The sequence below is a fragment of the Cucumis melo genome, chromosome 11 (genome assembly GCF_025177605.1).
Source record: "Cucumis melo cultivar AY chromosome 11, USDA_Cmelo_AY_1.0, whole genome shotgun sequence".
Classification (NCBI taxonomy): domain Eukaryota; kingdom Viridiplantae; phylum Streptophyta; class Magnoliopsida; order Cucurbitales; family Cucurbitaceae; genus Cucumis; species Cucumis melo.
In genome coordinates, this window is record NC_066867.1 from 20,898,164 (window position 1) to 20,922,715 (window position 24,552).

The window sequence follows — 24,552 nt, forward strand, 5'->3', positions numbered from 1 at the left end:
GTTAATGCAATGATGTATGACCGCCATGATCCTTTAGTAGTTTCTTTGACTTGACACGATATGTTATGAAGTTTAATTTTGCGCATTATGTCTATGAATGTATACGGTAAATAATGTCAATGAGCCAAGTGGGAGAATGTTAGATTTATGCTTAATATAATATTATCATTAATGTTGCCCAATTGCATTATTTATTATTTATTCTTTTTGGGCTTATTATTTTATTAGGCCCATTAGGTTAAAAGATAACGCCCTAATTTAACACCACTATGGGTGCTGTCTATGAATAGAACCTTAGGGATTGAGGGATTGGTCATCTCACTACCTCATTAACTAGTTTATTCTTTCCATCAAGAAACTAAAAGGAAGGCAAATGAGAGAAACACAATTCCTCAAGAAGATTATTCATGGATCAAGGTATGTTATTCTTTAACTAATTTTAATTTGTAAAGTTATCTAGTTCAAAGATCTTGACATTTATCGTTATATACAATGTTAAGGTTTATTGTATAATCATGAAACTAAAGTTTACATTTGAATGTTCTCCCATGAATTTCCAGCATGTGTTTCGTTTTCCTCTTCACTGTTCAACATGTTATCACCCTTCTTCATATTACTTTTATGAAAATTTCATGTATTAATTAAATTAATCAATTTAAACTCTAACTTAGAATTTTTTAGAATAAATTATACATTTACTCTAAACATCCCTTTCATAAGATGAGATTGACGTTTGAAGAAGTTTACACATATTTAAAATTATTATGCATTGATGATTTTTAAAGGTAAATTGTAATGAAAAATCTAAACTAATTAGCTTTTGCAAATATAGGAAATAAAAGAAAATTATAAGTTCCATAAGTTACTGGTCAAATGAAAGTTGGAATAGGATATAAATTGATAAAAGTTATGAAAATACATGATTTAAATGAATATAACAACAAATATCTAAAGTTAAGAAAAATTGTAAAAAAAATAGAAAACGACGAAATATTTAGATCTAATAGCCTAGTTGTATTATTATGATCGGGTGTATCGAGCGAACAAATTAAAACTAATTGCCACATTTATGAAATTACATGAAAATAAAATAGAACTAAAACTAAATTTTGAAGAAGCAGAATCATATGGTCCTCTATGAGATTGCTGAATCAGGTTTAGAAATTATATTATGATAAATTGTTGCAAGATTGAGGACTCGTTCTTAGACTATTTATACAATACACATATTTTATATATTTCATACTATAGACAATTTTTTTAAAATTGCCTTGAAAACTATATTAATTCATCACGTCTCTCGTCGGATTGGAAAGCACATGATGGTCTTTGAATAAAATATAAAAGAAAATCAACCATGAAGACTAAAACAATTTTTTATAAAGTATCCCAAAATATAAAAATTAAATTGTATGTACTTTGAACACAAGAAGAGTGAGTTATTTATCTAGGAATGAAACTGTTTCTACTCATAGACTCAACTATAAGAAAAACTAAAGAGATCAACATCAACTCAAGAACAACAACTATAAAAGTCTGACTCATAGGCTCAACTGTAAAGGCTAAAGAGATCAACAAGAACCATCAAAATCGATCCATGTGGTTGGTCATATAGACTTCACAGAGGTCAATCCAAAGGATCAAGTGTTACTAAAAAAAAATTACTCTCAAGTATTCTTCAAGTGAAGATTTCAGTCAAATTAAGATCTCAAAATTATTCAAGTGGGTTTAAGACATTTGAAATGCACTTTAAAGACACTTTGAGTTCTCCATTCTCTTAACTATCTGAATTAACAACTCAGTGTAAATGGTTAAGCACTACATGGAAGCTAGATTTTCTTGTGGCATAACAACTATTCGATTGCTCCAAGTTATTACAAATTAACAATTGTTACCAAGCTTCGGCATCAGCATGGAAGAACCTCAAACAAAAGTAGTGTATTTGAGTATATACTGTTTGGGGAATCTTACATCATAGCAAAAATTTTGAAAGTACAAAATATACAAACAATACCCTGGGAAATGGAACTTATATAACAAATATGATTACTACAATAAAAATACATATATGAATTAGTTACTTGTATTCTATATGAACAAGAGGTATGAAAAGCTGGTGACTTATGCAGAAATAAATTTGTTGTACAAATCTTCGTCCTCTTTAATACCAAAAGATTCATAAAGGTTGTTTCTGGCATTTTGAGCCGGAAAATCTGCTGAACGAAGAGACTCGGAGTAAGAAGACGATAATAATCTATCTTTATATTCCTTTCGAATTCCCCACAACTCCTCACCACAAGTTTTCATGGATGGCCGAGATGGTCTAGAAGGATCAAGGCATCGGCGAGCCAATTTGAGCATATTCTCCATTGTCACAGTGGATGCAGAAGTCCTTCTAAGTCTGGGATCCATGGCAATCACAGCTTCTCCTTCTTTAAGTTTCTGCATTGCCTGCATACATATACGATATTTAGCTTTGCTTTGTAGTACGTATGAGTCAAGTCTATAATGGGGCCATTTAGATTTTAGCTCCTGGGCTGGAGTTAAAATTAAACAGCTCATCCAACATTTGTTGTCATGCAAATTTGTTGGTTTCAGGTTTTAGTTTTGTTGCATTACGTTACATTTTCACGCTCATACCATGAAGAAACCCAATTTTTTTATATACTAACTTTTACTTATCATAAATCATAAACTATACAAGTCACACAACCTTACAGTTCTAAGAATGTTTATTTGTATAATCCAAACAGATTTTACTAGCTCCAGTTTCCCAAAAAGCCAAAAAAAGCATAGCACAACTGAAATACAATGTGTTAGCCGCCAAGAGATCTATGGTTCAAAACCCCAACCCATCATTATACTTTTGGAAATAAAAAATAAAAAATCTCTTTAAGGTCTCTCATCGACGATCTTGTACCTTCCAAAAGTGATGGGTAAACTTTGTTTCTTGGCACTCTCTTTGTAGTGGAACCAAAAACAGAGAGGGATAGAGAGCTTTGGCTGGAAAACAAACAACTATACTCCTAATAATAATAAGTCCTTTTCTCATCCCTTATGACCAGGAAAGGAAAAAACTGCTATAGTTCTTTTTGAGCTACAATGCTCATCAGTTCATAGAGAGAAATCTAAAACAAGACATCACAATGAACCAGATTAATTATCGTAAATATTGTTAATGTATTTTGGATACTCCAGACTACTTAGAAACGTGGATTTTACTTGTACAACACTAGAGGTTCTAAACATATAGTTAGGCCAATATGAATTCCTACCTAATAATGGTCTACAGTAAACAGGAACATACCACATGAAGAAGATGAGAGAAATAAACACCACATTGCAAAATATATTGGTTTCTTTTCATGTAATATGACACATTCAAAACTAAGAATGGAAACAAAGTGGATGTAATTTCTGTCATGTGATGAGCACTTTCACATTAAAGAGACAGAAAGAATCAATTAAATCCTTTAAATCTTTGGCGGTATTTCATATCATCGTGATGTCACAAGTTGTAGCAAGAATATAACTCTAAAGTCGCGAAACTAAGGATCTTTATGTTCACCATGATGTTAGACTACGTGACTAAAAGTCTTATAAAAGTATTTTTTATAAATTTTGAAAGCAGTAAAAAAAATTAAAGGAAATTATTTTAAATGACAACTATAGCAAAATATCACAATCTATCTTGGTCTATAGCAGTCCATCATAGATAGATTGCTACATTTTGCAATATTTTGCAAATATTTTTGTTCATTTTTTATATTTTGGAGAAAGCATTAAGTTTTTTTTTTTTCTTTTTTTATCCAAAATTAGTTGTAGAGAGGGCATGCACTTAAAAGCACCATCCTCATAAGCCAACCCAAATTAACTCTCCAATCCACATTCAATTGTTGAAAGCCGAACAAGATTACAGTGTTATTGGATAACTTCTTGGACGATTTTGGAGGGGCAAAAGAATATTTTCAATAATATGAGGGTTTAGTAACAAATCAAAATCACTTCTGAAATAATAAAATCAGTTCAAAATATTTCTTGAATAACTACGTCAAAATTGTTACTTAAAAAGTAACTATAAAGTGTTTGAATGGAAATCACTTTATGGCAATTTGACGTAAATTCAGTTTTAGATGTAGGATCAACAAAACTAAACAAACTAGCGATTGACGAAGTCGCTTTAGAAAATGTACCGAAACAAGGATATTAATTAAAACCGTGTTTAAGTTAAAGGTATGTCGAACTCCTTTTATAGCAAAGCTTTTCAAGAGAATTTGATATAGAATTGCAAGGTATAAAGGATCAAAATTATATTATGGTGCAATTAATAGAATACTAACCCATCTTATAGTTACTCTTTCTTTGATATCCCTCTTTGCTTCAATTGGGTGCCTCCCTGTCATGAGCTCTACCAGCAACACACCGAAGGAGTATACATCACTCTTCTCAGTGAGCTGATATGTCCTTAGGTATTCAGGATCCAAGTACCCTGCTGTTCCTTTAACTTGAGTTGAGACATGTGTAACATTAGAATCTTCCAGAACGAGGCGTGCAAATCCAAAATCTGCCACTTTTGCCCGTAGTTTATCCGTGATTAGGATGTTTGTAGCCTTTATGTCTCTATGGATTATTGGCGCATCTGTCAGTTACATAATAAAATTTTTAGATTCAGATTTCTTATCGTTTCTACAACAAGAGCTAGTTTGTATTTTGAAGTAATTGTGATTCTTTAGCCTTTAGTCCAATAATGGAAAATTTGTTTTCTACCAAAGAGTACATACAAACTGATAGCAGATTAGGAAGGATATTAGTAAGTGCTTGCACTCCCAAACTATCTGTAGGCTACTTATTTCTATGGAAGCTATCAAATGCATATTAAGAAAACTGTGCGCATACCATTGTACATGTGAAGATAGGTAATAGCATGAGCAACATCAATGGCAATGTCCAGACGCTCTCCAATCTCAAGGCCGACTCCTCGCTTCCCTGTACAAAAGAGATAACCTTATCGATATTGTCTTTCTTAACATAGAAACAAGCTAGTTCCAGGTTAAATACATACACAACAAGATATCCTCATTCAAAATGATTGCTTACCATCAAGATGTTCCCGAAGATTTCCATTGCCAACATATTCGACAATCATAATCCTCTCATCTCCTTGCTCCAGAAACCCATAAAGGCGTACCAAATTCAAATGCTCGATCCTTGACAGAGTTTGTATCTCATTCCTGAACTCTGTCAGCAATCGCCTCTCACTCGCATTCTGCCAAAAGTATCAAATCTGTCATGCTCGCTGAATTGCAAGGACTGAAATAGCCTCCAATCCTCAAATGCACATCGTATTGAATTTTGGAATGACGGAAAATCAAAACCCTACATCGCCATCAATAATAACCCTAAGCATTTAATGGTCAAACTTATATTAACATTATCATTCAATTTTAGCTTAGGAAGTTCTTTCCATTAAAAAACTCACGCACAACCTCGTGGAGGACTCAAACTACTCCATAATTATCAGGAATTGTAACAGTAACCAAATCGACAATGATAAACTGAATTAACAGAAAATAACTTCAAGTTCCTACCCTTTTGGCTCGCTTTACGGCAACAAGAGACCCATCTTTGAGCTTCCCTTTATACACTGTTCCAAATGCTCCAGCTCCAAGAACATTCCCAGCAGAGAAATTTCCCGTCGCCCTATAAACTTCTTCAATCGTGAATCCCGCAGCTGCAAAAAATTCATTGGGCAAGCTAGACGAAGAACCATACGAACCATACGAACCATACGAACCACTAGACTTCAAAGCCAACGAATTCCTCCCGAAGCTTCCCGTCGAGAAAGCTAAAGATCAAAGAAAACCAAAAAAAGATCAATTTCCGCATCAATCATCAAACAAATCAAACAAACAAAAAAAACCCACCACGAGGACTATTAGCTTCTTTGTTCCCGAAGACAGAAGGATTCCGACCAACAAAAATAGATTTGAAAAACCGAGAAACCCGATTAACAGCAGCTTTTACGAACTTGTAGGAGTGTACAGAATCATTATTCCGCTTGTTTAGAGCACCGGAACGGCGTTCGTTTCTGGATTTGGAGCTCTGTGATCTCTGAGAGTGGAATTGAGAGGTGGAATCGTTTGTGTTCTTCATTTGCAGAAAAAAAATCCTGCAGATTCCGGAAATGGAAATTTGATCATCATTTATCGATCTGGTAACGAAAATTTAAGTAGAGAGATGATGATTAGATGGAAACATTAAATTTTTAAATTTATGAAAGACTGGCCACTTGGTCAAGAAGAGAAAGATGAAAGAGCAATGTTAGTTTACTTTCCTTTTTTGTAGGGTTAATTTGGATTTTAGGGTTTAAAAATACTTAAAATGTCGAAAAAGTCCATGCTTACGCTCGAGGGTTATCGACTTTCGGTGCTTGACTTTGTCTTTTCACGGGCTGAATTTGCTTCGCCGGCCGCCGTAATTTGCTTCGTTTCTCTTCCACTTGCTTTTACGGTGTCCTCTGTTTTCTTTTTTATTTATTTTCTTATAAAATATTAGTTTTTTCAACTTTTAAATATAGAAAAGTAAAGGAAAATATATTTCGATCGATACAAATAATTACTCTAACTTTTTATAAATATAGTAGAATATCGATATTTACTAATATCAATACTATAAACTTGCAATAGATGATAAATATTGATTTAAAACAATTATATTTATTTAATTAATATCATCAATCTTTTAATCAAAATTTAGAATTCAATCTATTATAGTTAATAAATAAATTTGATTTCCTATAATTTATCAATTTATACATATAAAAGATTTCATTAAATAATATAAAGGATTCTTTTAAAAAATATAACAAGATTTTTTTAATTTTTTATTTATCGAAAAAAGAAAAACATAAAATATATAAAAAAAAATTACTAATTATTTTAATGGTCGGTTATATTTATAAAAATTAATCTATTTTTTTTACACAATGGTAAAGTACAATTTAATTATTCAGTAAAGTTTTAAAATTAAAAAATTAAAAAATTGAAAGTGGGTGGACAAAATTAATATTAATTAATATATTTGAGGCAAAATTAATAGTGGCAGGAAAGTTCAAAGGCAAAGTGGGATAGTTAAACCTAAATATTAATTGTTGAATTTGAGCTATTTGAGACTTTTCTAAAACTATATACAACAAATGTGGTAATAGAGATTCCAATAAGGATACAAAGTATAGTAGTTGACATTGGTACAATTTTTGCACTTTTTAACACAATTTTAAAATGATCGTGAGTTATTTAATACAACCATATTTACTTACATCAGAAAAACACAGCTAATCTAAAACATGTATCTTTGAACAAGATGTTAGAGTTTAAATTCTTTATTGGCATATTATTTAACTCAACAAAAAAAAAGTAGTAGTAATAATTTTTTTTTTATATATATAGATAAATATCGATTACATAGATATCATGAAAACCGAAGATTAGGTATTTATTAGAACTTTTTATAGTTAATAAATGAGTTATTTGGATTTGGTTTTGCCAACTAATTCTCGGGTGGGATCAAATGCAGCACAATCGCTCCAAGATGCTTACGAAAAGTACAATTGTGACAATTGGTATCAGGTTAAGTTGGCTTGTGAAGTTGAGAAGTTGCAAACATGTTTTCGATCTACGAAATAATTAGACAACTTCTACGTTGGGGATGGAAGAGCAAATGCTCTATTTAATAAAAGTCCTTAATCAGGTTTGGTTCTTAAATAGTCGGCTAAAGGAATCTCAAACAAAACCGATAGAATAAATGCGGTATAGTTGGACATTTAGACGAAATGTCTGTCAAAGAGTTGATGACAAAGTTTGGGACCCTAGAAGCAAACGCTACCCATATCATATATCTTTGAAACACAAACTTAAAATTTCATAAGCTTATGACAAATACTCCAAAATTAACTATGGTCTAGTTAATTTGACACAAATCTAAAAAATTAAAACATGAAACACATGATTTTGACTTATTAAAGTGATGAAATGTCAAATGTTTGAAATATAACCATACAACCAATAAAAATAAAGTCTCAACAATATATATCATATGGTCCAAAATAGAAAGACGAATATTATTTTGATAAATCTAAAACTAAAGACAGAATAACAAAATTCCAATATACAACAAATCTGTTTGTTACAATCTTGTGGAAGAAATTACTTTTCCTTAAGAACAAAGGGACGGATTAGATTGGAGAAGTAGTATGATAATGAATGATATGATGGCCTACAATTTTGATTGAATAAGTCTTTTGTGATTGTTACACAATTGAAGTCATATGCACTTAATTACTTGTAGTAAACGCAATATCATCCAAATAGTACTTTATGGAACCTTTCATTATATCCTTTTTCTTTGTTTATTTCTATATAATACTTAAGATTCCAAATCTAATTGTAATTAATTATGCCTTCATCATTATCTAATTGGGTAAACTACATTAAATATTATTACTAAACTATAAATATATATATATTGAAACGTAAAAAGTGAGTTTAATTCATGATCTTCTTTATTTAAAACCGATGATTAAGTTAAATTTAGTATTTATCTCTTTGTTTCGAAATAACTCTATTAATTAAAAAATGACAATATCGTACTACTTGTCATATGAGTTTATATTTGTTCACTTAATTAACATATGAGTGGGTATGAAAGTTAAAAATTGATGATATTTATTGAACACAACCTTTAAGAAAAGTACATATATGTGTTAGTTGGGCTACGACTATCTTTACATACGTCATCTTTTTTTCCTATCTCTCCACCATATGAAAATAATCTTACTTTTGTGTGATGAAGAGATAGAGCGGATGCATAAGTAAATGAACCTTTAAAGACCTAATTACAAAAAATGATACATAAGTATAAAAGCACTAGTGGATTTAGCATAGATCAATATGTGTAGTTTTTCAACTTTATGCAGTTTATGTGATGTATATATCAAAAATCAAACTCAATAATAATAATTATAGTTAGCATAATAGTAAATGTATGTCTCAACTCCTTTTTGTCTATCTTAATGTGATTATCGATAACGATCTATAATGAATAAAATTTGTGAATTTAGCTTGTTTTCATAATGTCTTAAACGTCAGATGCATTATATTTGAGTGCAAAATTGAATCTGCTAATTTTCTTATCAACATAACTTTTTTCTTTCTTATTTTTTTAAAATTATTTTTGGTCCTTACAAGAAGGAAGAATGAATTTAGGGATTGAAGCTTCAACTTTGGCAGGTATAACTTATAAGTAATGAGTGAAAAATCACGATATATCGTCAAAATGATATGTTAAAATAATGGAGTTGAAGGTCTTTATTTCACAAACAATCACAGATAATAATGTTGATTTATCGACGAAATATCATAATATCATAGATATATAGTTTAACTTATATTATCTATCGAATGATTGACAGTCATATATAAATGATGTATTGAAAAATATTGTTGGATATATCGATCTAGCATCGCATATATTATACGAATTTATGTGAATATTTTGTGTGATATTCCATTTTATTTTTGTTTTTAAGAACATCCTTTCCCACCTCACTGTATATCAAGCTTTTCCGAATATTAACATATTCCAATTTATTAAATTGAAGACTTTGGCTTTATTAAATTTAAAAAATCCAAGCAAATATCAACCGATCCCAAAATCATTGTCACCTTTGATTTTCAAAATTACATATTCCAAAATATTTCTCTTATTAATGAAAGATTTAGTTCGTAATCATTTTTCTTGTCTTCAGTATTATCTATAAGTTTATTATCGATCACATTTGGCTTTTAATTATGCTTAAAGTCATAGTTTATAACTTCAATAAATTTGTCCTAAAATTTCTAAATTTTTGTGATATCCGTATTTTTTTCCAATATATTCGTGAACTTGAGTTATTGATGTTTACACTCATAACAATATTTCGATCTTTGCGTATAAATATACTCTATTTTGCGACATTGGACATTTTGACTGTTAATCATGGTTATAAAAACCACTCTCTACATTATTATCTTGGCCAGATCACAACACTTTTAACCTAACTAATGAAATCAAATTATCAACATTTTCAGATGGATTGACAATAACTAGATTGAAATAATAGACAAGCTCAAATTGACCTTGAAAAGAATGTTATAATTTCAAAATAAATCATCATTAAGATTAGTAATTGAGTATACAGCAATAGATTGCTATGTGGTATTTACACTCTTATATCCCGTAACTAATAAAGCTTTGAGAGGGAGACTTAAATTTAGACAAATCATTTTCAAATTCATCGGGTTGAGTATCAATTTCATCCATATCCCCCAATTTGGATTTCTACACTTCCAGATGTCCAGATATTTTTAATATATATCTGAAGATAAGGCTTGATTTTAGTTTTATTTAGAGAACACCCCAAAACGAGGCCAAAATTCATCCGCTCCGAAATACTCAAAAACCACGAAGAGATATAAGCCCTCCACAAATTCTAGGAACCCAATCTAAAAGCAAGACAAAACCTATCACAAATTCAAACTCTAACGCTTGGTTTTGGTTGAAATTTCATAATCAATAATTTATACATTCTCTAAAATCAAGAATAATAAAAGGGCTGTTTTTTCGGAAAAAGTTAACTACAAACTCGGTTTGGATCTCACTCTTAGTTTATCTCTCTCACCTTCAGGAACAGAAGTCTTAAATCAAGCTCACTTTGGCTACTCTACTTTTCAACAACCACTCAATTGTTAATTGAACGATTTTGAGTACGAATGAGTTTTTTCTTTGTATAATGATCCAAATTTCACAACCATAATGTCGTTTGATCTAAATTTTGTTCTTGATACAGACCACTCACCAAGACCTTTATCAAAAGGGCGAGTATTGCAGGCTAGCAAAAAGTTATACATCTTTATTTTCAAACTAAAAGCTAGATCAAACGACATTCTGACCCTGAAATTTGGATCATCCACACACAAGAATCTCCATACAAATGCATAATCGGAAAATATTTTGTTTGATTGGCAGCACCCCAAATTTTCACAGCCAAAACATCAAATTAACTTCACTCACAGTTTAGACTTTACAGTACTCGGCCGAATGCTGAACAAAGAGTGCCTTCCTTCAGCAACAATTTCTCCATTCCTTTTGTTCTTAATAACCACCCTGGTTCCATAATATCGCCCTTTTTGCCCTAAAAGCTTCGATACAATTTCCAATTCATCCTGCACATATTCAATTTCACACACAATCATTTTAATTTCATTTTTCTTATCCGCTTATTTTAGGGATTTTGAAGAGAATCTGAAAGGGAAGAGATGGTATTATACGTACATCGACGTCTGCACTCGACATATACGAGATCGACATGTCGACGGAAACCGGCTCCGGTAGGGCTTCATCATAGATTACGGCACAACCAATTTCATCTACTAGGTTTGCGATCGCTCCCGAAGCTAGTTTCCCCGAACGATCCTGAAATGAAAATCGGAAAACGAGTGATTAATTTGAACAATTAACCTCGCTCGCTGATGAACAAATCGTCAATCGATTTTCGCGAGGTATTCATCGGAATTAGGTCCGAACTTGGGGGAAATTGAGGGAGAAGGATGTAAGAGAGAGTTTTCGGAATCGTACAGTGAGGCGTGGGGGGACCTTGAGGGTACAAACGACGAGGCCTGGTTCGACACGGTCGACTTGGATGCCCCTGAGAGCGAAGAAGGTATAGAAGCATGACTGTCCTGGTTTCTTTGGGTGGACGGGGAGTTTCTGGACGGCGTCTGTTTCCTCCTTAGTCAATTCCAAAAGCTGCTTCGCCTTCTCCATGAGTTCGCTTTCACTTTCTACTTCTTCTCTCTCGATCGCTTCCTCTTGCTCATCGGAAGTGTTCAGATACTGATTGGATGATCTGGTGCGGTGCAGGAGCATGAAAATTTGGTGCTCCACCAATCAAATGAATTGGTATTATATTCGTAGTTTTCTATTTGTAGGATGAAATTGGATGCAAAAATATATATAATTAATTTAAAATAAAGTATGTTTAAAATATGAAAAAAGTCTTAAAATCTTTTAATCAATCATAGTACATAATACTCCCCTTCTTTATTTGACAAGCTATTGGTTTATTCATTTATTCCGAACTCTACTACATTCTTAAATATACTTAGGTCACAAGTAATGAAAATAGATAATATAAAATTTATCCATAATATCATACCACTTTTTTTATATACATACACACATACATCCAAAGTACAAATATCCTGTACTTTGAAGCCAACAATATTTCATACAAACATAAAAATTAAAGATAGAAAATGAATATTTAATGCAAACCAAATTTCTTAACAAAATTGAAATAAAACTCAAATCTCTTCCCATCTTAACAAATTATAACATTCTAAAATTAGTCCGAAACTAAAATTGGAATTAGAAACTAAAACAAAAATTAAAAGGACCAAAAATGTTTTTTCCCTAATCTTAAGTCTATTCCCTCGGATTTAATTTTAATTAAAATTAGCAAGTAATCATGAACAATTTCATGCGATATAAACATGTTTTCTAAAGTTATATAAAAATGCTATAAAATAACAACATATTTTTTTAAATAAAAATAAAAAATAAAGAACATGAACATGAACTGAATTTTTTTTTATTGATCAAAATGCATGACTAAAAGCGTAATAATCAAATTTTTTATACTAAGCTGGGGTCATTACCTTAAAAATAAATAAAAATTTTGACAATTTTTTGAAAAAAGAAAAACTAAATTTTCATTAAAAACAAAATATTGAAACACTGTTACTTACATACACCGAAAGCAAAACTAAGTTCCCATATGGCATGTCACAAGCCATTTTTGCTAGCTTTTTTCAACCTTTATCTCTACCTAAAATATTAAACATAGAAATTGGTGAGTATAAACATATATACTCAGTAAGTGACCCACTACTAGTCCCACTAAATGTCTGTTAACTTTCGGTTTCGTAAAGAAATACCCCTAACCTGGCGTGCTCCCGAACACCCGCAATCTAGTGACCTCGTAGAAACAAATCTAGTCTTCGGTGGACCCAAAGGAACATCTATGAGAACTGGTCTTCAGTGAACTCCAAAGGAGCACATAAAAGAATTAGATTGTAAGTAACTGCGTCAGATCACTCATAAAGTTACATTTCACAAGGTGGTCCCGTTGAACCACACAGTCATAAAAAAGTGGTGATCCCAAGGGACACCCATATGGGTACGACCCTAATAGACAAAGTTAACAGAACACTCATCCTTAGCATGTAACATATATCATAAATATCATAAACATGCCATGAATATCAATCATAACGTCTTTAATCATGTGGTTAATATATCATATATCATCATCAACATAATATCAGTCATCATCATCAACATCAATACGAGCTATTAACATATTATGCATCTTAGCTACATCAATGTATAATAAAAAAAATTACATGCAAGCTCTTAACTTCAATTTGAAGATCTATAGGAGAATTTCTTATTTGGAGATTTTAGCCAAAATAAAAAATAAAAAAAAATAATTCATAGCTGACAGTAAAAATTCTCCAATTTATTTGATCTTAAACATAAAAGGAAATTTCAATGGGTTTTTCTTCCAAGCCGAGCCGCCAATGGGTTTTTCTTGAGTCGATTTTGTGGTAGGATGTAAGTTTTGAGCTTGTGGTTGTTTTCATGACTATTTTAAGTGCTATTATTGGATTAATTAATTTGGGGTTATCATTAGATCCTTGAAGGTGTTGGAGTTTGAGTTCTTGGACTATACAACAAGTTTTGTTAGAATTCGACTCTCCACTACTTGGGCGTAAGTTTGTGGACGTCGCATTGGAGTGATTTGAATGTGGGTTTCACTTATGAAAGTATTTGATTTTCTGTTTGATTATGTTTAGGTTGGTTCATTGGACTTTAATTAGGGTCTTAGCTAAGAGTAAGGTAAGAGATTTCTACTAATGGACTCACATTAAAGTTGAGATTGTATTGATTGATATGAAAGTTGGAATATATTGACTAAGATAGTTTGACTATTTTGTGTAGTTAGAAAGTAGTGATGGTTTAATTTACTGTTGATTGAATTTAGAGGGTTTGACTGTTATGTGTAGTTTAGATATGTTGATGGACTGTACGGTTGACTGAACTGTGATATGTGCTCTAGCGTGTTGGTTTTGACTGGTTATGTGTAGAGCATGAATTGTTAGTTTTAAATGTGTTTTGATGTGACTGTCATGGACCGTTTAGAATGGACTGAGGAGTAACTGTTAGCCTTATCTATGGGGTAGTGTACCTTGCAGGCACGATGTCCTACAGAATCACAACATGTTGTGCATCCTTCGGGATCACTAGATCGATGTGTGCATCCTACGGGATCAATATGTGTATCCTACGAGATCATTAAACTGATATGTGTATCCTACGGGATCATGAGACTGTCATGTTGTAGGGTACCTCATAATAGGAATCTAAATGTTTATACCCTTAATGAGACCAGTAGTGGGTCTCTTACTTGTATATTTTTATACTCACCAGTTTATGTTTAACTTTTCAGGCAAAGGAAATGCAAGAGGTAGACCGACGAGGGGCAAAAAGAACTCATGATCGTCATATGGGAACGTTTTTCTTTCAAATTCTTCCACTTAAATGTTTTCACTATTCTTGTTTTGAGGATTGAAAATGAGCATCAAGTTTAAGGCATTTATTTGTTTTTGATGTTTTCATAAATGATGTTGTGAGCTTTTAAATTTGTTTGAAATAGGGTTCGAAGACATATTTTCTTATATTTTTTGGATGTTTACTTGATTTTATACAGGTTTTATGAACTTTTATATTTAGATGAAGTGTTAAAGTAATGATCTTAGCTTAGTTTGAAAAGTTAGGTCGTTACAAAAAGCTTCCTACTTCATTGTACGTCGATCAAAATAATATCTTAATCATACAAATACGTTTTGAATCACTAATCTTGTGTTGGTGGCATAGTTATACTGTAAACGAAAATTTTGCAAAAATAGATATTGAACTAGAGTTAAGCATAGGTGGGGATGCATTCTTATCCTCAAAAGCTTCCTATTTATTATATCTTTTGATATAATAAATACTATCGAAAAGTCTAATTAAATACATCAAACACTATTCTAATTAAACGCATCAAAAATTATTATAATAATATTTTTTTTATTATTTTACATTCGTCATTTTTTTTAATTATTACTACAATGTTTGCTATTCTTTTCTCAAATTAAAATAATTTATATCTCAAACACATATTACTATAATTTAAATTAAAATAATATATACTTCAAACACAAAGTATTACGATCCAACCACAATAATATATTACTATAATAATCAACTCATTATCCAAAGTTTCCTTGCATAAACATAGTAAAAGAATTAACATTTTAAATAAAGAAACACATCCATGATCCAACTAATTTTTTTTTTTAATTATATAATAAACAATAACACAATTGATATGAATAATGAATAAAAGAATGTGATGGTGACGAAGGATCCGTACATGACAGTGATCATTTGATGGGGTGTGGTTGTGGCAATGCAATGAGAAGGGGAATTTCTTGTCCGGACGTCTTATGCAAAAAGATTTCAGGAATCCTATATCAAAAGTATTTGAATATATGAATCAATCATCCATTTACGCATTTACTTTAACAAAATTAATTTAATATATTTCTTTTTTGTTTTTGTTTTTGTTTTTGGTTTTGGTTTTGGTTTTATTGTAATTATTATTAAAAATTAAGAAAAAACAAATTAGAGATGATAGCTATGAAAGAGCATCATCTCATTCATATATACTCAACTTGGTACTTCTGTTCCAATTATCATTTATTTCTTCCCACATGTATATGATTTCATAATTCATACATTTCTCTATATAAATTTATCTTTTGTTTCCTTTTTTTTTTCCTTTTTAGTTTAATCTATTTTCTCTAAATTTTATCCTTACTTATTAACTATATTTAAAAAAAAAAAAATCAACCGATAAAAGTTGTTTGTTTACTTAATTATCCAAAACAAAAACCCAAATGTTACCAAACAAGGTATGTTATGAAAAATAACAATAACTCATCTTTCTATGCTAAATATTGTGCATATTAATAGTCAATACGAGCGTGACATAAAAATTAGAGGTTCGATTCTTTTCTCTTGTTCTTTAAGTACAATATATTTGGGAGAAAAAGCAAATTAACTAATTTAATATACTCATTCTAACCATAAATCCTTACTCTAAAATACACAATTTTTTCCATTTTCAAAATTACCTAGATCTTGAAAAAATTACATTTAAAAGTGTAAAATCAAACGTTCAGTAGATGTCAAGTGATCAGAGGAACTTTAAGAATAACAAAAATGATCTTAACCATGTGATAATGACTCAAACATGTTATAAAACTGTACATTTATAAACAAGAAAAATATTAAAGTGCATTTTAAATTACTTTTATTTTGGTACATCCCATCAAAGTGTTCAATTATCATTTGTTACGTGGCAAATTGTGTATAATTCATAAAGCATGGATTTATGAAGATGGTCAAGTTGTCAACTTGTGTGTTATTTGCAAGCTTACACAATAGCTTCATAATCTAAAATATATACTTTTACATAATATTGGTTAATGTAATTATTGAAATCAATAAATCCATAGCTTGAAATAGACAAATATACAGATACAAAACAAATAAGGTCCAGTAATTAACTTTAAAACGCAATTTGCAAAATAAAATGGACATAAACCCTAAATATAGATAAGAAACAAAAGAATTGATAAGTATGAATTGAGAGAAGGAAGGAAGAAAATTGCAAAGTGTGAGAAGAGGGGTATGGTGTTAGTTGGATGAAAGGTGAGTGGGAAATGATGAAAATATATGATTGGCCTTGTTCATTCCTTTGCATGCTTGGATTAAACAAGATATGGTTGTTGAGCACCCCCATGAGTGGTTAGCCAAGTTCCAAAATGGCCATGTAATCCTTTTTTTTTTAAAAAAAAAAATTTCTCCCAACCAAAATCCAAAAAACAAGATGGTTTTTTGGTGCCAACTACACACTCCAAGAAGATGCTTCCAACCAAAACCAAACACCTATTTAATTCCTATATCCACACCCCCATTTTCTCTCTAATTACATATAATTCCCCTTCACTTGTATGAAATTCCAAACCTTACCCCCTATTTCATTCCACTCATTTAACTAGTTAATTTATTTTGTCAATCACAAACATTAGTTAGATGGGGAGGAAGTGTGGATGAAGTGGTGTAGCAATAAGTAAGGTATAAGAGATGGTAGAGTAACACAATTATTTGTATAAAATAAATGGAGGAAAGTTAATGCAATAGAGAAGCGAAGTGAAGAGCAGGGAGGGGCGTAGGTATTGGTTAGGCTCTAGGGCTACATTTTTATTACTGAAGAAATTATTTATAATCCCATAATTGAGAGCTGAATAAGAGAGGGGTTTAATCAGGGTTTCTTCTCCCCTTACTTTTTCTTTCCATTTTCTTCTTCTTCTTCTTCTTCTTCTTCTTCTTCTTCTTCTTCTTCTCTCTCCTCACCAATGCGACATGAGATTCTTCTTCATCTTCAGCCATGAATCTTCAGCTCAAATCTGTATCCCATCGCCTTTCCACTTGTCACCGTCATCCTTCCAAGCCGGTCACCGGATTCTGCGCCTCTTGTCTTCGGGAACGTCTTGCTGGGATTGATCCCGACCTCCAGCACGAATCGCCTCTCCCGAACAACCATTCTTCTTCAGCCGAGCTTCGACGGAGTAAATCTTATTCTGCTGCTAAGTGTGAGGCTGGTATTGGGCAATCGGAACTGCAGCATCGGAAATCTTGTGACGTTCGCTCCGGGAACTCGTTGTCGGACCTTTTCTGTCGTGAAGATAAACCGAGATGTACGAATCCGGAGGTGGAGATCGAATCTGAGAATTTAGGTTTTGAATTGCGGGAGGTTGTGGGTAATGGCAGACAATTTAGGGCTTCTGAAGGGATAATTGGACCGGGTTTGGGTACGATCGATGATTTTGCTGGAGAGGATGCTGAGTTCAAGACGGTTAAAGAGTTTATAGATCTTGAATTTCGGAGGAAGAAGAATGCAGGTCGAGATTTAAGAGAAATTGCTGGGAGTGTTTGGGAAGCTGCTTCAGTTTTTAGTAAGAAACTCGGCAAATGGAGGAAAAAGCAAAAGAGGAAGAATCTCGGTAACAATAGCAACGTAGGTGCGGTGAAAGTAGAGGATATCAAGCCCAGAGCGCTTGAAATCAGGGAGACTCGTTCGGAGGTTGGAGAATATGGATTGGGAAGAAGGTCTTGTGATACAGATCCAAGATTCTCTGTTGACGCCGGTAGAATGTCGTTGGATGATTCACGGTATTCATTTGATGAGCCAAGAGCTTCTTGGGATGGGTATCTGATTGGAAAAACTTATCCAAGGATTACGCCGATGGTTTCAGTTTTGGAGGAGGCCAAATTTTCCGGTGCTGGATTTGAGAAAGATGATCCTTCCGATGAAGCAGAAGGGTCTCCGATGAATGTAGGAGATAAGATCCCTGGTGGATCGGCTCAGACTAAAGACTACTACATGGATTCTTTGTCTTCTCTGAGGCGGAGGAAGAGTTTTGATCGTTCATGTTCACACAGAAAAGGGGCGTCAGGAGACTTTGATGAATTGAAATTAATATCAAACGCAAAGGTATCTCCTGCAACTACAGAGTTGTTCTACGGTGCAAAGGTTCTAATCACAGAGAAAGACTTGAACAGCTCTCGGCCAAAAGCAACTGGAGATGGCGATTTGAGTGGCACTGATGTTACTTCCAAAGATTCTGTTCCTGATGCACCTGTGATTGACCGAAAGTCATTCAAGAAGGTGCATAGATGGCGTAAAGTATTGAGTGTTCTTGGTATGATTCAAAAGCGAAATGGTGAAAGCAAGTCTGATGATGAAGAAAGCAGTGTTGCAGGGAATGTGGTTGATCGGCCTGTAGTTGAGTCTTGGGAAAAACTGAGGCGTGTTGCGAATGGAGAAGCAAACTCTTGTGTTAGCCAGAAGCTTATTCGCAGTTACAGCGTAAGCTGTCGAGATCCCAGCAAACTAGCTGGCTTTAATGGCGGTAACGATTCAAAACTGAACGTTACAAGATGGAGAGACGATTTTACATTGCAGAGGAATCGGAGTGTCAGGTATTCACCAAATAACTTTGATAATGGCTTATTAAGGTTCTATTTGACACCATTGAGGAGCTACAGCAGAGGCAAACTAGGAAAGAGCAGGCCAAGAAATTCTCCTTTCAATGTCAAGCATGTTATATAAAAAGGTGCATCACTTTCATTTCTTCCTAGAAACTTTGTATTGTAAACATTATATAAACTAGTTGTTCTCGTTCCTTAGATTAAAACTTATGTTCTTATTACGAGATGGATAAAGGTTGATAAGTGAATTCAATTTCAGTTGTTAATTGCTTAGTGTTTACCCAATGCCAATCAATTTCTAGACATTAGCCATATATATGAACATTTTGACTCTTAACACTTTCTTGTTTGAACATGGGTAGTATTACAAAGGGAGAAACAACAACTAAATTTACTGACAGAATATAGAGACTGCTCCATTTTACATTATTCTTCTTCGGTGAGCCATAGATACTTTCTTCATCAATCAACGAAGGGTTCCAATGGGCCTCTTATACTTGTACCACTTGGCTATGAAAAGAAAAGCAATCAAGTTTTTGACACTCAGGATCGCCAAGAGAAAAAAGAAATAGTGTACATGACCGTAGTTCAAATTGTCTGGTATCCATCCAAGCCTTCCACCTTTAGTGCTGGCTTTGTTTACAATAGTCACGAGTAGAGAGCTCAGGTAGTTCCCAAGTGCAATAGTAGTGAGTGAGAGTGCAGAGCCAAGACTCCTCATGGCATCGGGAGCTTGCTCGTAAAAGAATTCCAACTGCCCAATTAAGGTAAATACCTCAGCACAACCAATAAGAAAATACTGAGGAACTTGCCAGAAGATGGACATAGGCATATGCTTGAGTTCATAATAGTTGTGCCTTCTCACTTCTCGAAGCCTCACGAGTTCTAAGATAGCTGCAGATAGCATAGCTAGAATTGAAATAAACAGGCCAATCCCCATTCTCTGTAGTTGAGTTATGCCATTCGGGTGACCTGTGTATTTTCGAGCCATTGGAACTATGATGCGATCGTAAACTGGGACCCAGAAGATCACACTCAATGTGTCGAAGATGGAAAGCGATGCAGCAGGAATCTCAAAGGTTGGGCCAATATGAGGATCCATTCTGTCACCTTGTAATACAAATAAACTGCTCATTTGACTATATACGGCAGCAAATGTAATCCCAGTTGCCCATACTGGAAGCAACCTTATGATGGCCTTTAGTTCCTCTACTTGAGTAACAGTACAAAGCTTCCATGGGTCTACTGAGCCCTTTAACATCTGGTCCGATTCAAGCTCCACGGCTGCCTTGTCGAAGAACCTAATGAAAGGAACAGAATTCAGGAGAAACGGGATGCGATGAGTCATTTCTCAACATACGGATAATAACTAGACTAGATTGGTTTTCAGTTAAAACAAACCTGAAATCATCTGTGTGATCAAGTTTGCGGCTTCCTACAATAGAAGACTCCGAATCGGCAGTCTCATACAAAGCCTTACTTTCAGGTACTTTTACATTGTACTTTCTAAAAGTCGCAACCACAACCTGACAGATACGCGTAAGAGGACTTCCTCCAGGTTTCTGGTTTCTATACAACCGAGTCCCTGAAAAGAAACTCACAATAGCAATCGCCATAGCAATGGCGGGAATACCAAACCCCCAACCCCAGCTTACATTTTCTTGAACCCAAACAAGCACAGAACTTGCAATTAGAGCACCAATATTGATTGAAAGATAGAACCAATTAAAGAAAGAGCTTTTGTGTTTCTTCTCAGTTTCATTAGCATCATCAAATTGATCTGCTCCATAAGAAGAAACACAAGGCTTAATCCCACCAGTGCCCAATGCAATCAAGTACAAAGCCAAAAAACATAGTGCACTTTGAGCAGTGGTTGCATGACAATCATCTTTTGAAACACACGTAGGCTTTAGTCCAGGCACTGAAGCTGACAATGTCAAAAGTGTCATTCCCTGCATGTATGTTAAAATTTCCCAATGAAACTTCTACTCTAAAAAAAAAAAACAATATTTAGATGTTTGAGAGCGAATAGAAATTGATTAAAGTCGTTTTGAAATATGTTTATAACCCTTTAAAATTGATTCTAATTCATTCGTGTTTCAAAATATAAAAGCAAATGGTTCGAACTCACAATGATACGTACTATGGATGGAGTAGCCATTAGTTTAATTCTACTCGAAAGTGCTTCAAACATTTATAACATATTTTTAATCTTTCAACAAAATCAATTCCAATGGTATAGAGATCACATTTCAAATCATAGAATCTAATAATAGTTAGAAGAACTCACAAACACATACACACACACAAGGGAGAAGGTGACATTTGTCTAATATCTATTTTATCCAAATAAGCATCTGCAAAAGATGCTTCATCAATCACTCCAATTGTGTTGTAAAGTGAAATCAAATAGTTAGGACTCGCAATCACATGGAATAGAGAAAGTAGGAATAGTATGATATGTGCCAAGTGCGTTCAATCAGTATCAAAATCCCGATTCAAAGTAAAATCAAACGGTTAGAACAGAAAAAAAAACATATCGAAAACATGGTTTCGATCCGTATGAAAATAAACATTGGAAAGTAAAATGAAAGGGTTAGAACTCACAAAGACATAGACGATAGAGAAGGCAGCAATAGTCCGATATCTACCCAAGTAAGCATCAGCCAAGAATGCTCCAATCAAGGGAGTAATGTAACAAGTTCCACTCCAATTATTCACATTCTTAGAAGCAGTAGCACTATCCTGATTTAAATGATGCTTAAAGTAAAGCACCAAATTAGAACTCATTCCATAGTAAGCCAATCTCTCACAAAATTCATTTCCTATTCAAACAAAAAATCAAATCAAATCAAATCAAATCCACAGAGGAAGAAGAAGAAGAAGAAAAAACACAAAGGGAATTACCCAAAATATAAGGACAAGCTCTCCATGTTCCTGTTTGAGTTCTAACAGCAGGATCTCCACGATAATTCACAGTTCCATCTTGTGTGTAGATACTATCTTCCTCCCCCATGGTTAATTCGAAGAGAATCGAAGAATTGAAGAATTGAAGAGGAAGGATATTCTGGTTTGGGGAGCCCTAACAAAGAAGGAATTTGATTTGGGGGAAATTTTGTTTGAATGGATTCATGAGAGTGATGAAGATAATGAGTAGAGATGGGATACTTGGGAGTCCACGCTTTGAAAGTGTATAATGAAAATGAAATGTGGTGGGACCTGTGATGGAAGATTCCTTTAAAAAGAAATTTCAACAAGATGAAGAAGAGGAGGAAGAACAAGGTTTTGTTCCATTGGCGGCGATGGATAGGAATAAACAAAATGAAAAGCAACTGTTTGAAGTGTTTTTTTTTTTGTTTTGTGTTCATATTTTCTTGGAAAATTTAAGGGTTACTTTCTTCCTCATCCTTCTTGCTCGAGCTTCTCATTTACATCCTCACACTCAAAATAAATAGTTATTCAACCTTAGGACAAAATATGTTATAATAAAGGGCTGATAAGAAAATGATAAAATTAAATGTTTACTCTGTACAAATGATAAATTTATTTTTAAATTAACCAAATAGCAAAACATAAGAATTCTAAATAAAAATTGTAGTACAATGACTTAAATAACCCTATCTAAGTGACAAATGTAATTCCTAAACACATTTGTTTGTTGATCTCCAAATGTCTTATAATTAAATAATCATATATCATTCAATTTGTGCAAGTCACCGTTTGAGATCTTCCATTATTTAAAAATTGGAAACAAATTAAAGAATCTTCAAGTATTTCCTTCCCTTACTTTGAAAACTCTAACTTCGTCCGCTTCAAATTGAAAAACCCAAACTTCGTCTGCATCTCATCCTTCGCATCGTCCGTTTTGCATCTCCTTCGCATCAGAATAGAACCCTTCGTTCGTTTTGCATCTCCTTCGTCCGACACATCATCCTTTGCATCTCCTTCGTTCGATACATTCCAATCTTCAACTTCGTCCGTTTCATTTCAATCTTATTTGCAACTTCAATCGTCTATTCCATTTTAATCTTCAATCTTCAAATTTGTCCGGCACATCTCCAATCTTCAATCATCTGTTCGCATACTCAATCTTCAGGCTTCGCATCATAGCATCTCCTTCGTCCGACACATCGTCTATTACAATCTACAAAGGGAACCTGTTTAGTGAGTAGTAAGTATATTTTTAAATTGGTAAAATTATTTAAAATTTGTGGAAATAATTAAGTGAAGAGATATATGCTAAAATATCATTAAAGTACAAATATTTGATTTTCAGCTTTATCATAGCATGTGATGGATATATCTTAACTTATTGTCCGGTATATTTTTAAATTGGCAGCATTATTTAAAATGTATGGGAATAATTAAGTGGAGAGAAATATTATTGAATTGCAAATATTTGATTTTCTACTTTATCGTAGCATATGATAGATGTATATAAAATTATTGTTTCATAAATTATACAAAATAATTTTAGGGATTCAAATAAATTAAACCAAAGTGTAATTTTAGGATGGGATATATAACAAATACTATTTTTGGCATGATTTTAAGGGTTCAAACAAACAATCTAAAATTAAGTCGTAAAATTTCAATTTGAAAATTTTGAATTAAAACTAGAGAAAACTGTGGCCTCACGTGTAAAATTATGGTGAGATATATATCAAACATTATTTTGGCATAATTTTAGGGATTCAAACTAACAATCTAAAATTAACGTGGAAAATTCGGATTTTAAAATAGTATTAAAATTTTGATTTAAAATTAATGGCTTAGGGTGGAAAATAAGGTTAAAATATAAAATATGTATTATGTATTATTCATATCTATTTTTTGATGAATAATCTGAAGAATAAAAAATGTTAATTAGTTAAATTTATCTTTGAAGTTAAATAACAATAATATATATAAATACATATGTTCGTTGGAGGGTCCTTCAGATATTATCAATATATATATGTATGTTTTTTCATAAATAATTTGAAAAATAAGAAATGATAAAATTAAATGATTATTCATTATTTATGGCATAATTTTAGGAATTCAAAGAAACAATCTAAAATTAAGGTGTAAATTTTGGATTTAAAAAAATGCTACAAATTTCAATTAAAACTAACGGTTAAAATAGGGTAGAAAATAATGTTAAAATATCAAATATGTATTATGTATTGTTGATGTATATTTTTTCATAAATAATTTAAAAAATAAAAAAATGTGAAATAGTTGAATTTATGTTTGAAGTTATTTTGGGAATTTGAATTCAAATTGACGATTTTAGAGGATAATATA

General features: G+C 32.5%; 4 protein-coding genes across 4 annotated transcripts; 1 reads left to right on the plus strand and 3 right to left on the minus strand.

The window, feature by feature from the left end:
* Positions 1-1,915: 1,915 nt before the first annotated feature.
* LOC103502042 (calmodulin-binding receptor-like cytoplasmic kinase 1) lies at positions 1,916-6,327 on the minus strand. The gene is made up of 6 exons (XM_008465840.3): positions 5,925-6,327; positions 5,589-5,845; positions 5,098-5,266; positions 4,897-4,986; positions 4,341-4,639; positions 1,916-2,451 (listed from the first exon to the last, which is right to left on the minus strand). Exons 1-6 carry the CDS (start codon positions 6,151-6,153, stop codon positions 2,122-2,124), a joined length of 1,374 nt encoding a protein of 457 aa, XP_008464062.2. The 5' UTR covers positions 6,154-6,327; the 3' UTR covers positions 1,916-2,121.
* Positions 6,328-10,763: 4,436 nt separating this feature from the next.
* LOC103502041 (uncharacterized) lies at positions 10,764-12,147 on the minus strand. The gene is made up of 3 exons (XM_008465839.2): positions 11,674-12,147; positions 11,371-11,511; positions 10,764-11,261 (listed from the first exon to the last, which is right to left on the minus strand). Exons 1-3 carry the CDS (start codon positions 11,962-11,964, stop codon positions 11,106-11,108), a joined length of 588 nt encoding a protein of 195 aa, XP_008464061.2. The 5' UTR covers positions 11,965-12,147; the 3' UTR covers positions 10,764-11,105.
* Positions 12,148-17,298: 5,151 nt separating this feature from the next.
* On the plus strand, positions 17,299-19,529 carry LOC103502039 (protein OCTOPUS). Its single transcript, XM_008465837.3, has one exon. The coding sequence runs from the start codon at positions 17,660-17,662 to the stop codon at positions 19,382-19,384; it is 1,725 nt and encodes a 574-aa protein (XP_008464059.2). The 5' UTR covers positions 17,299-17,659; the 3' UTR covers positions 19,385-19,529.
* Positions 19,530-19,577: 48 nt separating this feature from the next.
* Positions 19,578-22,600, minus strand: LOC103502040 (protein NRT1/ PTR FAMILY 8.1-like). The gene is made up of 4 exons (XM_008465838.3): positions 22,171-22,600; positions 21,871-22,088; positions 20,665-21,215; positions 19,578-20,564 (listed from the first exon to the last, which is right to left on the minus strand). The coding sequence occupies exons 1-4, from the start codon at positions 22,277-22,279 to the stop codon at positions 19,730-19,732; spliced, it is 1,713 nt and encodes a 570-aa protein (XP_008464060.2). The 5' UTR covers positions 22,280-22,600; the 3' UTR covers positions 19,578-19,729.
* Positions 22,601-24,552: the final 1,952 nt, after the last annotated feature.